Below are 14192 nucleotides of genomic sequence, written 5' to 3'. Positions count from 1 at the left end.
CAGAGAAATTGTACAAGGGAGTTAAAGGAATTCCTTTGCTTAAACAAAAGTATTGTCTGTCCTAAGTATCTGCCATTGCCACCTTGCCAAAGCATTGATTACTGCTGGAGGGGAAGAAGCAGATGCTAGTTCTGCTGACAAAAGCAGATGAAAGGTCCTGCTGATAAGCCCGGGAGAAGCAGACTGGGCGATCAAGCCTTAAGACCATGACAAAAACACAGATGTTTGTTCCTACTGATAAGCGGCAGGAGAAGCAGACTGGGCGCCAACTAACCCTAAGTCCATGTCTGAAGATTAAAAGGTGTAAAGGTTAAGAAGAGGAAGACTCATTTACTTCATCTTGAAGACCCCTGCCCACAGGAGGAAGACTCATTTACTTCATCCTGAGACCCCTGCCCATGATCAGAAGGGGCACTGCGCAAGTGCAAAGTACCTTCCGGCTCATTATAATATGAAGCGGGGATAGATAATAGATAGAACTCAGTCCGAGACCAATATGATCAGACAAAAAGCCATTTATTGCAAAGCATTAACTCCTTATATACTATTGCTTACACACACCTACAGCAATTTGGCATATCATGATTGGATACTTGTCTTGAAGACCCTTAGTGACTAACATATAATTGGTTAAGCACAGGTGTGAGAACTTGACCTCGAACGCTTGCCAACAGTCCACAGTTCTCATAGCTCGGTGAATTCCAGCTTCTTCTTATCTTGCTTGCTTAAGCTTCCTCGGGCCTCTCATGGCCTTGCTGTATCTTTCAGGGTTCTTCAGAGTTCATGTACCAAATATCCATTCTCCTGTGAGAACACTGTCTCCACACATGGGTGTTAACACAGTGTTGCAATTGTAATCAGAATATAAATCCGGGTATCACCTGAATATGAGATAAGGGTAGTGCAAGTGCCCTGCCCATGACCAGAAGGGGCACTGCGCAGGCACAAAGGACCTTCTAGCCCATTATAATATGAAGTGAGGATAGATAATAAATATGTATAGGCGTATCGAGTAACCTAATGCATATGTATACCTTAAGAGAATAAATGTAAAGGGAGAACAACCCTGAGGTGTGCATACTTTGGAGGAGCTATCCCCATACACCTCAGCGCTGAATAAAAGCGTACCTACTTTACAACTTTAACAACTTATGGAGCCTATCCGCGCATCAAAGGTATCTGCATTACAATAACGTTCGGGGATGCATTTATCATCACTAAAGCAACAGATACACCCTCTATGATACAAACACTACTTCATATTACATTGAACATGGAAGGGCTTTTTTTTTACCCTATATATTTCCTGTGTGTTTCTAAACTTATGAAATTAATCAGACTGTTGATTTTCAAGTTCACATATGTTCATCAGATTTTTTACTAAAAACGAGTGCTTTTAGCTTGTGCAATGTGCGTTTTATGATCATTAATTTGTTAGTCTTTTTCCACTGCTGCCGTGCTACATTATGTGCTAACAAGCAACATTGTAGCATTGGCAAACAAGGTCTGAGGTCTTACTTGGGTTGTCAGCTGGAGGCAGTCTATACCTCTGATTCCTGTGGATCAGAGATACTGTGGCAGTGCTGGCTGGAAACTTTCTGCTATGCCAGCTGTTCCTGGGGGGGCAGATTGGGGGGTGGAACAGCAGTGTTTGGACCAAGAGCAAAGGTTCATTTGTGTTCTCATCCCAGCAAAACTTGTAGTTCCAAAGTCGTTAGACTTTGATTTTTAATTGGCTAGGTAGCATTTCAACCTTGCTTCTAGTGAACTCTGACCACACTCAAATCAAGACGTCTGGGAAGTGTACTTGTATACACTGAATGTAAACACTAGAATTTAAAATAAGTTGCACATTTCAGGTGACCTGATTAAAGCTTACTGCAAAACCAGTTCTGTTTTTGTGGTAAATATGACCTTGAAGCATGGAATCAGAGTCTACAACTCAAAGACAGTTATAAAGCAGGTATGTTTATAAGGGGCCCAGGTGCCTTATATCAACCTTGGCAAGTCTTACCAAATCTTTGCTTCTGAACTGCATTTTATTAAACTTGGAAAAACAGCACCATGATTCAGATAACACTCAGCTTTCCAGATACATGTCTGGTGGTAACTTTAAAGGAAAAGTGTCAAAATATGCAGGCTCTGGAAGTTGACATTTACAAAGTTTAAAATGTTTAAAATATGGGGGGAAAAAATCGGTCTGAAGGAGACACAGACTGCAGAGTTCTCTCTCTGAATTGGAGATGCGTGGATTTGACAGATGGACCACCCAGTGGATAAGGAATTGGCTAATGGTTGCACTAAAAAGAGTTGTGGTCAACAGCTCAATGTCCAAGTGGAGAACGATGACAAGTGGTATCCCTCAGGGGTTAGTATTGGGACTGGCGCTGTTTGCTCAACATCTTTGTGGGTGACATGGACGGTGGGACTGAGTGCACCCTCAGCAAGTTTGCCAACAACACCAAACTGTGTGGTGCAGTCAACATGCTGGAGGGAAGGGATGGGATTCAGAGGGACCCTGACAGGCTTGAGAACCTCGTGAAGTTCAACAGACCAAGTGAAAGGTCCTGAACCTCAGTCAAGGAAATCCCAAGCAGAAATACAGGCTGGGGGAGACTGGATGCAACCCTGAGGAGAAGGACTTGGGGATGATGGTTAACACAAAGCTCAATATGACCTGTCAGTGTGCGCTTGCAGCCCAGAAACCAAGTGTCCTGGGCTGCATCAAAAGGGGCATGGCCAGCAGGTTGAGGGAGGGGATTCCCCCCCTCTACTCTGCTCCGGTGAGACACCCCCCCTGCAGTCCTGCGTCAGGCTCTGGGACAACAACACAAGAGGGACGTGGAGCTGTTGAAGCAAATCCAGAGGAGGTGCAAGGCACCTTTGTTCTGGAGACAGGCTGAGATAGCTGGGCTTGTTGAGCCTGAAGAAGGCTCCGGGGAGACCTTAGAGCAGCTTCCAGTGCCTAAAGAGGTTACAAGGAGCGTGGAAAGAGGCTTTAGATACGGTCATGTAGAGACAGGAACACACCAGATTCACCCCCTCAACAACTCCTCCAGCGCCGGGAGAGCGCAGGCACGCAAGAGAGAGGGCTGGGGGCGCTGCCGTTCCCCGCCCATCACCTGACGCTGTGGGCAGGCGCAGCGCGGGGCCGCCGGAACTACAAAGCCCACCGGGCAATGCAAGGCTGAGTAGTTGTGCCTAAAGTGTGTTTATGGAGCAGAGCGTAATGTGGAACTCTGCTGTAGTTTGGACGCCAGGGTCTGCAGCGTTGGGCTGATGCAATAGCGGCATCTGCGGTTACCGTGGCAGCAGCGCTGCGAGATCGGCTGTCTACTGTGACCAAGTTTGCGGGGTTGGGACATGGGGGGATCGAGCGTGTTAGCGTGACTGTGCCGGTTCCTTGCATTACATCTGACCGCGTCCCTCGCTCGTCCCGGTTACAGGCCGCACCGACCCGCGGTACCAGCGTTCTCAACAGTGCGTGAGAAGTTATCCGAAGAACTATGCACCGGTTCGTGTTGGCTGCCAAGCAAGCTGCAGCAAGCCTAGGCTACCGAGGCCCGGGGGATGGCGGGAAGAGTATGCTTCTGCGATACGCCGGGTCGCTGGCAGCGGGCTGGCCCTCACGGGGTCCTCGGCTCCCGCGACCAGCACGGGAGTGGTCGGTGCGCTGGAGCACTGCTGCTAAGGCCTCCGTGGTGAAGATCAGCGAGAAGGCGAGCAGGGAGAAGATCCTGACGCTGGAGTCCATGAACCCGCTGGTGAAGGCGTTGGAATATGCGGTGCGAGGGCCTATCGTCCTTAAAGCCGGCGAGATTGAGAAGGAGCTGCGGAAGGTGAGGCAGAGCTGGGTAAGACGCCCCCCACCCGTTCTCGCGGCGAACACGCCGCCGCCCGTGCTGGCACCGCCCCCGGCATTCTGCCGCTGATCCTCATTGGGGCGCTGGGTAGTTCAGCGGGGCCATTGATACCGCGCGGGGCACGTAGAGCCCTCGGGAAAGGGGGTGGGGTGGTGCAGTGGGGTGGCTGCGCTGTCGGTGCGATGCTTCGTACTGAGTTAACAACTCGGAGATCACCCACAGCACCCGTCCAATTCCCGCCGCTTCCCGGAGCCGTAGCTGGGGCACACCGGCCGTTCACCGACTTTCCCCGGGCCGGCACTGCTCCCTCCCTTGCGGGGCACTCGGTGTGGGGGTGGAGGGGAGAGAAACCCAAAGCAAAGAAACCCCTCCTCCGGCTGCTGTTGATCCGGTGTCATGGATTGCGTCAGGGAAGCACACCCACGACGCAATGTTTACATTTCTACAGCCATTCTGACCCTTTGCTGCAATTCCATGTCCACCGGTTATACAAGAAGATGACTGACGAGCTTCTGTCCATTGAGGTGTTAAAAAACCGTGTAGATGAGGCCCTCAGTGATGTTTAATGGTGGCCTTGGCAGTCCTGGGGGATCTGTTGGATTTGATCTTAAAGATCTTTTCCAACCTGGTTGATTCTGTGATTCTATGACGGAGCCTTTAAAAGGTTCACGAGCATGTTGGAGATGCTGCCTTTGCTGGGGTAGTACTAGTGGGCTTTGAAGGTGTGAGGTGAGCCCAACTCTTCCCAGGCTCCTCTGGCACATCCAGCACTCCTCTGGGTTTTCCAGACCCGGGGAGGCTAATGCTTCCTGTGGAGCCCATCAATACCGTGCTGGTGTTTTCCTCACTGCAGGAGTTGGAGGTGTTAGTGTAAGAATACACACATAACCACCAGAATGGTTATATTGATGCGCAGATAGACTCCTCAACTCGTTAAAGTTGTAAAGTAGGTACGCTTTTATTCAGCGCTGAGGTGCATGGGGATAGCTCCTGCAAAACATGCACACCTCAGGGTTGTTCTCCCTTTACATTTATTCTCTTAAGGTATACATAGACATGAGGTTGCTCAATCCGCCTATACATATGTATTATCTATCCCTGCTTCGTATTATAATGAGCTAGAAGGTCCTTTGCACCTGTGCAGTGCTCCTTCTGGTCATGGGCAGGGGTCTCAGGATGAAGTAAATGAGTCTTCCTCTTGTGGGCAGGGGTCTTCAAGATGAAGTAAAAGAGTCTTCCCCTATCTTAACTTTTCACCTTTTAATCTTCACACATGGCCTTAGGGTTTGGTCGATGCCCAGTCTGCTTCTCCCCCGCTTATCAGTAGAACCAAACATCTGCTTTTGTCCCTCACCAGTAGAGCTAAGCATCTAGCTAAGCATCTGCTTTTCCCCCTCCAGCAGTAAACAATGCCTTGGCATGTTAGGTACTTAGGACAGACAATATTTTTGTTTAAGCAAAGGAATTCCTTTAACCCCCTTGTACGATTTCTCTGTATTATCCCCCTGTACATTGGTTACCCCTGTATCAATATGAGGTGCTTTATTGCAGCGCTGGGAAACCACGCGCCCAAATCTGGCTTCAACTTTGTCACATCGTGTTCACAATTTATACATTAAAAGTTTCACAGTTAATGCGTATTCAACATAGGTTGTTACATCAACTAATACATATGCATCAGGGATTGCCTCATCAGTCCATTACGACATCAGCCTCTTCTGCGCTTGCGCAGCCCCCTCTGGTGGTCGTCCTGATGAAGTAAGGAGTCTTCCTCGCAGTGTACTTTTCACCTTTGGCACAGTAGAACGCCCTAGTAATCACACAACTCGCTAAAACCAGCCATAGCTGTAATTATTCTGATAACTAGCAAAGATTTAAAACAGTGTGACCTTCCTGCAAAATTTATAGCAGGACAGGCAGACAAGGAGTATCCCAAGCTAGCAGATGTTTGGGAGGCTCTGTCTCTGAAATAACTGATAAGTACAAGGATGGTGTGAAATAACTCATTCCTGTTTAGTGGAGTCACTGAATCTTGTTATCTCACCACAGACTTACAACACAAACATTGTTCTTTAAAGCTAAAGATACTTTAGAGGACCAGTGTGAAACAATTAACTCACATTTAGTGGGGCCACTAAATTCCACAGGCTAACAACATAAACATTGTTCTCTTTCTACAACCTAAGTTAAGCTAAAAAGTACTTTGTATTTTACAGGCACTAGCTTTTCTTCTATCAAGCATGCAAATACCCCCCCTTTCTTTTTTTTACCTTTACAGATTCTTCTACTATACGACTCCGTTTTGCTCATCTTATGTCTTTATCGAGCTTTGTTTTTGTTACTATAAACTTGTATAGTTATATCCACATAACCACATCTATGATAGCTGCAAAAGCCAATACATTTATGTGTTTATTACAATCCCCCCTTTTTCTTTTTCTTAATCCATTTGGCTTGAGCCATAATTTTAATTTCTGGCTTTTCTCATTTGCTCATTTTTTTGCAAAGATTAGTTTTGCCTCCTCAAAGGGATCATCACGAGACCGAATTTTTAACATAAAATTTCACCCTTTTTTAACAGAGGTGCTTTGGGGACAAGCCCTTAGAGGACAAATGCTGCTCAAAGTTGTAGGTGGTTAGTGCATTTGGGGATCAGGCAACAAAGCCTGATACAAGATATTCCTGAGGGTCTGGGCCAAAAAGCACTAAATAAAGCAAATTAGTGTTCACATTTTGTTCATCAGACTTGTTTTCTTATTCCTTACATTAGCATTGGAAAACCCCAGTCCTTAGCAATGCAGGCATGGCTTTGGGCTTCTGCTGTCCCCCACCACAGCCTCCCCTGGCATCATGAGAACTTGCTGGGTTTTGGTTTGAACAAAGCTTCTGGCAAGCTATTTTTCTGATTGCAATTATTATTCCCTGCCTTTGCTGGTTCAGAAAGCCTTGCTAATATGTTATTACAGGTACTGCAAGACCATTTTCATTAGTGTATGTAAAGCACTTTGAACAAAAGCAGTGCCATAGCAATGCTAATGAGATTATTTAAAATTTTTGGTCTTTGTGCTAATTGGTTCCCCTTGGTCTAGAAGGTGAAGAGTGTTTTTCAACTCACTGTGTATTAAATACATAAATTATTTATGTTGTAGTACTTATTGAAAACATCTTTTTTAGAATTCTACTTAAAACCTTCAGATTGGTGGAGACTTCAGTTCAGAACATCTGATTTTTGCTGTAAAACTTGTTTATAAAGGTGTCCTTATCTTTATGCAACTAGATTCCCTAGTGAGTGCATTTTCCAGAATATAAAATCTTAATGTGTTCTCACTGAGTATATTTGGTTTCAAGTTAACATCACAAGGCAAGAAGTATTACTTGACAAAACAAATATAATACAATCTCCACTAACTCCTCTCAACTCCTGTTTACTTCAGTTACCATCTGAGTCACTTCAAGGACAATAAATAGGCACTTTTAACCAATTGCAAGAGCAACTCATTGCCAGTTGCTTTACTAAAAGATTGTTATGGCAGTTTTGTGCTTGCAGCCTGGCATTTTTCATTTAAAAAATTGTTTAGATTTTTTTTTCTGTAAGCCATTCTCATGGGGTAATGGTACCCATTATCAGTCAGGCACATAACTATGCTCTGCTGTGACTAACCTGACCAAAACACTCCTGGTTGGCAGGGAAGGAGTACAGTATTGTAAAAGTTGAGATGATGGATCTGCAGAGAACACTAATCACCTTAATGAAGCAGCTGGAAGACTTCATTTTCTTCCACACTGCTCAAGTTAGTCATTCCCCTTTGCCTTTCTGGTAATAGTGTTATTCCTACTGTTTAATCAAACTGTCTGGTAAAGTATACAGCCTTGAGGAGTACCTGGGTTCCTTACAATTGAAATATTGTAGGTTATCTAAATGTCCATTTTTTAATTTATTTTTTTGGTCTAAAATTTACTTCTGTGTGATTACAGGTTAGTGGCACTTCTTTGATTACTATTAATTGGAACTGGACAACTACTTTTTTAATTATTATTTTTTCCTTTCATCCTTCTCAACCTTAAGCTCACAGTTAGGTCAGCCACTGCCAGCAGAACTAACACTGCCTGATAAAGAGGCTGAAGTGGTTGTCAGAGGAAGGTGATGCCCCGCAGCATCTCTAGATCCATGATAACTCTTCACTGACAGCAAAAGGGATGCCACATAACATCTATATATGATAGGGAAGGAGATATGCACAGGCATGAGAGCATGGACTCCACTGTCATGGAAGTGCTGCACTGGCTGCTGGTAGCAAGGGCTGTCAGAGGTGAAGCAAAGATAGTAAACTTGCATTTGTCCTGTTCTGCCAAGGTGCCTTTGGGTCTTTTGTTCCCAAACTAAAGACATTTGAAATGCAGACACTGTCTAATCAGATACAGTAGAGGCTCTCCCTGTTTAAACTTGGTTCGGTTCGGTTCAGTTCAGTTAGACAGCATTCTTGTGTAACTTAGCTTGTCATGCAGACTATAAAATAGTTACTCAAAGCTGTTTGCACAGTGTAAGCTTTCATCTTTGAGTTTTGTTCTGCTGTTTCAGATTCAAAATATCATTTCCTTTGTTATTCTATCTGGGACTTGCTTCTTTACTATATTACCTGCAAATGATTACAAAAGGAGCTGTAACTCCACAGTGCACAGACAATAAGGACTAAAATGTTACTTGAGAAGTTGGTGTCTAGGTAAATGAAGGGATAGTTCTTAAAAAAAGAACTAAAAATAAATAAAACTGAAGCATTGATTTTTGACTAATGAGCTCAGGATTAAGCTAATATATGTGAAAAGTTAGAATACTCTATATTAAAGCAGAATAAGATTAATTGCTCACGAGTAGAGATGAGGCATGCTGTACTTGGACCTCATGAGTTTTCTTGGCCTGGAACCTGTATTCATCTAGGTGGAAAATGAAGGTTTTGATCTACATTGTCTTTCCAGCTGAAAATATTCATGCAAAATCACTTGCTTGAATCACTTATCTGAATATATTTTGATTCGGAGAAAACTCCAGGAACAAACTTGCCAACAAAGTTTTCAAGCTGACAAACAGGTATTCTTTATTGTGGCACCAGGAGACATGGGGGATAGCTCCTACTAATGTGTGTCCCCGCATTGCTACACAGGCCATCCTTATATAGTCATTGGGCACACATACATATTCATGAGGCTACGTATGGATTACATTATTTTCCAGAAAGTTCCCTTCATGCATACAAAATTGTGGTGGTGGTCTCTGAGGGCCGTTTACTTCTTCCAGCAATCTTCATCACTTCTGGCAGCCTTTGCAGTAGATGCTCATACCAGTTTAATTGGTTCGTTAGCACCAGAGACATAATAATCCTCCTATCCTCCTACTTATCAGTTAAACTGTAGCCCATCCTGGACACCTGCCATCCCCAGATACTCCTTATCCCTGTGTCCTGTTCTTCTAGACTGTTTTTCTTAAAACTATGTCAACTATAGCGATTTATCTTGTACAAGAATTCTCAGTATGTTATCTAGCTGTACTCTATTTTTATTTTTTTTCTATGTATCATACACCTCAGTAATTTTCCATTGCTACTGTTACAAAGCCATCAAACTTAACATTGCTTAAAACTAATTCTAAAGGTTTAATATATTCAGTTTTGTGATTTTGTGCCCCCCTTGTCTTAAGTTGTTACAGTTTTGAAATTGCATTAGTCTTTCAAATGTGAAAACTTGATTTCTCTTCCCCTTTGCTAATGGTAATAATCAGCTGATTCTGGCTTACTAATGGGATGGTGAGAAAGAACTGACTTCAGCCATTTTCCTTGGTGTTTCTGGGAGCTTCTTAAAGGAAGCTAGAGTATACATTTATTAAGATATGTGTATTTTCAAACAAGTTTTTTTTTAACCCTTTGTTTTAGACTTGCTAATAGATGGCCACCATATCAAGTGTTGCCTTTACTTACATTTCGGACTAGAAATCTTAGCCTAAACGTGAATTCAATGTGAGAATGTAATCATTGGACAGAGCACTTTTTACTTAATCAGTGATGACAAGCTTGCTTTGTCTTTACATGGGCAGCACACATACCTGATTTGTTACTTTGCATTCATGCAAATTTTAACTGACCTTGCTATGTGAAGTGACTTCATATCTGTTACTCTTATATATTTGTCCACGTAAACTCTCCTTTTGTCCCCATTTCCTGCTTAGCTTTAACATAATGTCAAGTTCTATGTCAGGTTGTGTTGGCTTACACATATGTGCAAGGCATGTGCATATGAAACAGCATTTTAGGATCTACAAGTCAACTTAAAGAATCATAGAAATGGGCAGGGACACCTCCCACTAAACCATGTCACCCAAGGCTCTGTCCAACCTGGCCTTGAACACCACCAGGGATGGAATATTCACAGTTTCCTTGGGCAACCCATTCCAGTGCCTCACCACCCTAACAGTAAAGAACTTCCTCCTTATATCTAATCTAAACTTCCCCTCTTTAAGTTTGAACCCATTACCCCTTGTCCTATCACTACAGTCACTAATGAAGAGTCCTTCCCCAGCATCCCTATAGACCCCCTTCAGATACTGGAAGGCTGCTATAAGGTCTCCATGCAGCCTTCCCTTCTCTAGGCTGAACAGCCCCAACTTTCTCAGCCTGTCTTCATAAGGGAGGTGCTCCAGTCCCCTGATCATCCTCATAGCCCTCCTCTGGACTTGTTCCAACAATTCCATGTCCTTCTTATGTTGAGGACACCAGAACTGCACACAATACTCCAAGTGAGGTCTCATGAGAGCAGAGTAGAGGAGCAGGAACACCTCCTTCGAGCTGCTGGTCATGCTCCTTTTGATGCAGCCCAGGATATGGTTGGCTTTCTGGGCTGCGAGTGCACACTGCTGGCTCATGTTCATTTTCTCACTGACTAATGCCCCCAAGTCCTTCTCCACTGGGCTGCTCTGAATCTCTTCCCTGCCCAACCTGTAGCTGTGCCTGGGATTGCTCCAACCCAGGTGTAGGACCTTGCACTTGTCATGGTTAAACTTCATGAGGTTGGCATCTGCCCGCCTCACAAGCGTGTCAAGGTCCCTTTGGATGGCATTCCTTCCCTCCAGCATATCAACTGAACCACACAGTTGGTGTCATCAGCAAACTTACTACGGGGCCACTCAATCCCACTGTCCGTGTCACCAACAAAGATCCCTTAGGGACAACTCTTGTTACTGGTCTGCAGCTGGATATTGAACCATTGACCACAACTCTTTGCACGTGGCCATTCAGCCAGTTCTTTATCCATCAAGTCCACCACTCAAACTGATGTCTCTCCAATTTAGAGACAAGGATGTTGTGTGGTACAGTGTTGAATGCTTTGAACAAGTCCAGGTAGATGACATCAACTGCTCTACCCCTGTCCATCAGTTCCGTAGCCCCATCACAGAAGGCCACCAAATTGGTTAGGCAGGATTTCCCCTTAGTGAAGCCATGCTGGCTGTCACCAACCACCTTGTTGTTTTTCATGTGCCTTAGCATGCCTTCCAGGAGAATCTGCTCCAAGATTTTCCCAGGCACAGAGGTGAGACTGATGGTTCTGTAATTCCCCGGGTCATCCATTTTCCCCTTCTTGAAAATGGGGGTTATATTTCCCTTTTCCAGTCGTCAGGAACTTCACCTGACTGTCATGATTTTTCAAATATGATGGCCAGTGGCTTAGCAACTTCATTTGCATTATCCATCAGGACCCACAGATGGATTTCATCAGGTCCCATGGACTCGTGCACATTCAGTTTCTTAAGATCATCTAGAACCAGATTCTCTCCTACAGTGGGCCTAAGGTTTTCATTCTCACAGTCCCTGCATCCGCCTTCCAAGACTTGTGTGGTGTGGTCAGAGCATTTGCCAGTGAAGACTGAGGGAAAGAAGTCATTCAGAACCTCAGCCTTCTCCAAATCCTGTGTAGCCAGTTCTCCTAATAGCTTCCGGAGGCGGCCTACATTGTCCCTACTCTGTTTTTTTTTATCCGCTACATACCTATAGAATCCCTTCCTATTATCTTTCACATCCCTAGTCAAGTTTAATTCTAACTGGCCCTTAGCTTTCCTAACCTGGTCCCTAGCTTCCCAAACAACATCCCTGTATTCTTCCCAGGCCACCTGTCCTTGCTTCCACCTTTTATAAGCCTCTTTTTTCCCCTCAAATTTTCCTCAGCAGCTCTTTATCCATCCAAAGAGGTCTCCTGGTCCTCCTGCTGCACTTCCTTCTAGTTGGGATGCAACACTCCTGAGCCTGTAGCAGGTCTTGGGCCCCCCCTGCCCTCTAGGGCTATATCCCATGGAACCTTACTAAGCAGGTTCCTGAAGAGGCCAAAGTCTGCTTTCTTGAAGTCCAGGGCAGTGGGCTTGCTGCATGCTCTTCTCACTGTCCTGAGGATCTCAAATTTGACCATTTCATGATCATTGCATCCAAGGCTGCCCTGGAGCATCACATTTCCAACGAGCCCTTCCCTGTTGGTGAGCACGAGGTCAATCACAGCACCTCTCCTTGTCAGCTCCTCTATTACTTGCAGAAAGAAGTTGTCTTCCACACAATTGAGGAACCTTCTGGACTGCTTATGCTGTGCCTTACCATCCCTCCAACAGATATCACAAGGGCCTTCAAGAGTGAGGCTGTTCCTATCTCTCTGTAGCGCCATTAATCCACAGAGTCCTCTTGATCAGTCGGTCTGTAACAGATCCCCACAGTAATGTCTCCCATTGCTGTTCTCCCTTAAAGCCTGACCCACACATTTTCTGTTGACTGATCATCTGTTCCCAGACATAGTTCCATATTCTCCAGGCTATCACTGACATAAATAGTAACTCTCCCTCCCTATCTGCCAGGCCTGCCTTTTCTAAGAAGCCTGTAACCTTCCATTCCAACACTCCAGTCATAGGAGCCACCCACCATGTTTCTGTGATACCTATTATATCATATCACACACCTCCCTTGAGACTGAGTCAGGCCGACAGCTGGGTGCATATGTTCCTTTCAAAGTAGTGTTCCCTACTTCTATGACCCGCTGCTTTTTCCTGGCAGCACCAGTAGTGATCTTTACCAATGTGTCAGCCAGTTGTTCATATTGCGAGTGTGTTTCCTCATTAGTCCCCTGCAGATCTGGGAAGTAGTTCTGGGTGGGGACACCAGACTTAGGAGGAAAGCGCTTGGTTTTCATTGTCCTCTTCCTCCTTTTTTTTTTGTTTGTTTGTTTGTTTGTTTTGTTACTAGTTCCCATCTTCCTGGGTTAACAGCCTCCTTCTTTCCTTCATGAGCTACAATGGACGCTTGAGGCCCCTGCACAGTTTGGACATGGAGCAGGCAGTCCTGTGAAGAACGGGGTTGACTGAAGAATAGGGTGGATTGAAGAATGGGGTTGATTGAAGAATAGGGTGGATTGAAGAATGGGGTTGATTGAAGAATAGGGTTGTAAATAAGTAACTTCAAGGAGTTTAGGCTTCATTAGCAACTATAGAGAAAAGGAAATTACTAAAATAAGCTTTGCCAGAACGGCCTGGGGGTTACTGATATGACAACCATCCTAAAACAAAGTGATGAAGAAATAACCACCAGGGGTCCCAAAGCCCTCTACCTCATTTCAGTGCGCATGCAGGAGGCATTCTCTAAAAGTATGATGTAATGTATGTAATCAAATGAATATGTCTGTTTAAGGACAATATAATCACAGCCTGACTGATGCTTGGATGAGACACACTAGGAGGAGCTATCCCCCGTATCTCCCGGCGCCACAATAAAGAATACCTTCTTGTCAACTTAAACTTTGTTGGCAAGTTCCTGGAGATTTCTCAAAATCACTTGCTTCCTCTCAGCTTCCCTGACATCTTCTAGCCTATTGACAGCATCCTGAAGCTCAGCCACCTGCTGCAGGAGAACCTCCACCAGGGCACACCTAGTGCAGCCCTGCCCATTGTGCACCCTCACCTTAGGAGACCAGTGCAGGCACCCTCTACGCTCTGAGCTCTGCGCTGCAGCCTCCCCTCTCATAGGTTCTGTCTGGGTGGCTATGCTGGCCACTGCTAGGGCAGTCAGAGCTGAGCTCCCAGACTGGGCCCTGTTCATAAGACAAATGCTCACCATCCTGCTCGCCTGCCCACACAAACTGCTGCACCAAATTCCTGATCACGCGCTCCCTGGGGCGAGTTTTTAACCAGTCACAGCTGGTGCTGTCCCTCCTGGCACTGCCCCCTGTGAGTCAGCTGCTCACATCAGCTGAGCTTCTGGCTCCTGGGCAAGTTCTGTAGAGGATTTGAGGCTCCTTTGGTGGATCTTGCTGTTC

The 14192-nt window shown here is 45.2% G+C and overlaps 1 protein-coding gene across 1 annotated transcript in view; it reads left to right on the top strand.

Moving 5' to 3' along the window:
- Positions 1 to 3123: 3123 nt before the first annotated feature.
- The window catches only part of LOC117438020 (alanine aminotransferase 2-like), a 41249-nt gene continuing 30180 nt past the window's right edge, over positions 3124 to 14192 (top strand). The window contains exon 1 of the mRNA XM_034073373.1: positions 3124 to 3839. Within this exon, the coding sequence (XP_033929264.1) occupies positions 3507 to 3839 (333 nt within the window). The 5' untranslated portion in view covers positions 3124 to 3506. The remainder of the gene's footprint in view (positions 3840 to 14192) is intronic.

Source organism: Melopsittacus undulatus, chromosome W, assembly GCF_012275295.1.
Source record: "Melopsittacus undulatus isolate bMelUnd1 chromosome W, bMelUnd1.mat.Z, whole genome shotgun sequence".
NCBI classification, from domain to species: Eukaryota; Metazoa; Chordata; class Aves; order Psittaciformes; family Psittaculidae; genus Melopsittacus; species Melopsittacus undulatus.
The sequence above is the reverse complement of the archived record's forward strand: the minus strand, read 5'-3'. Positions and strand labels throughout refer to the sequence as shown.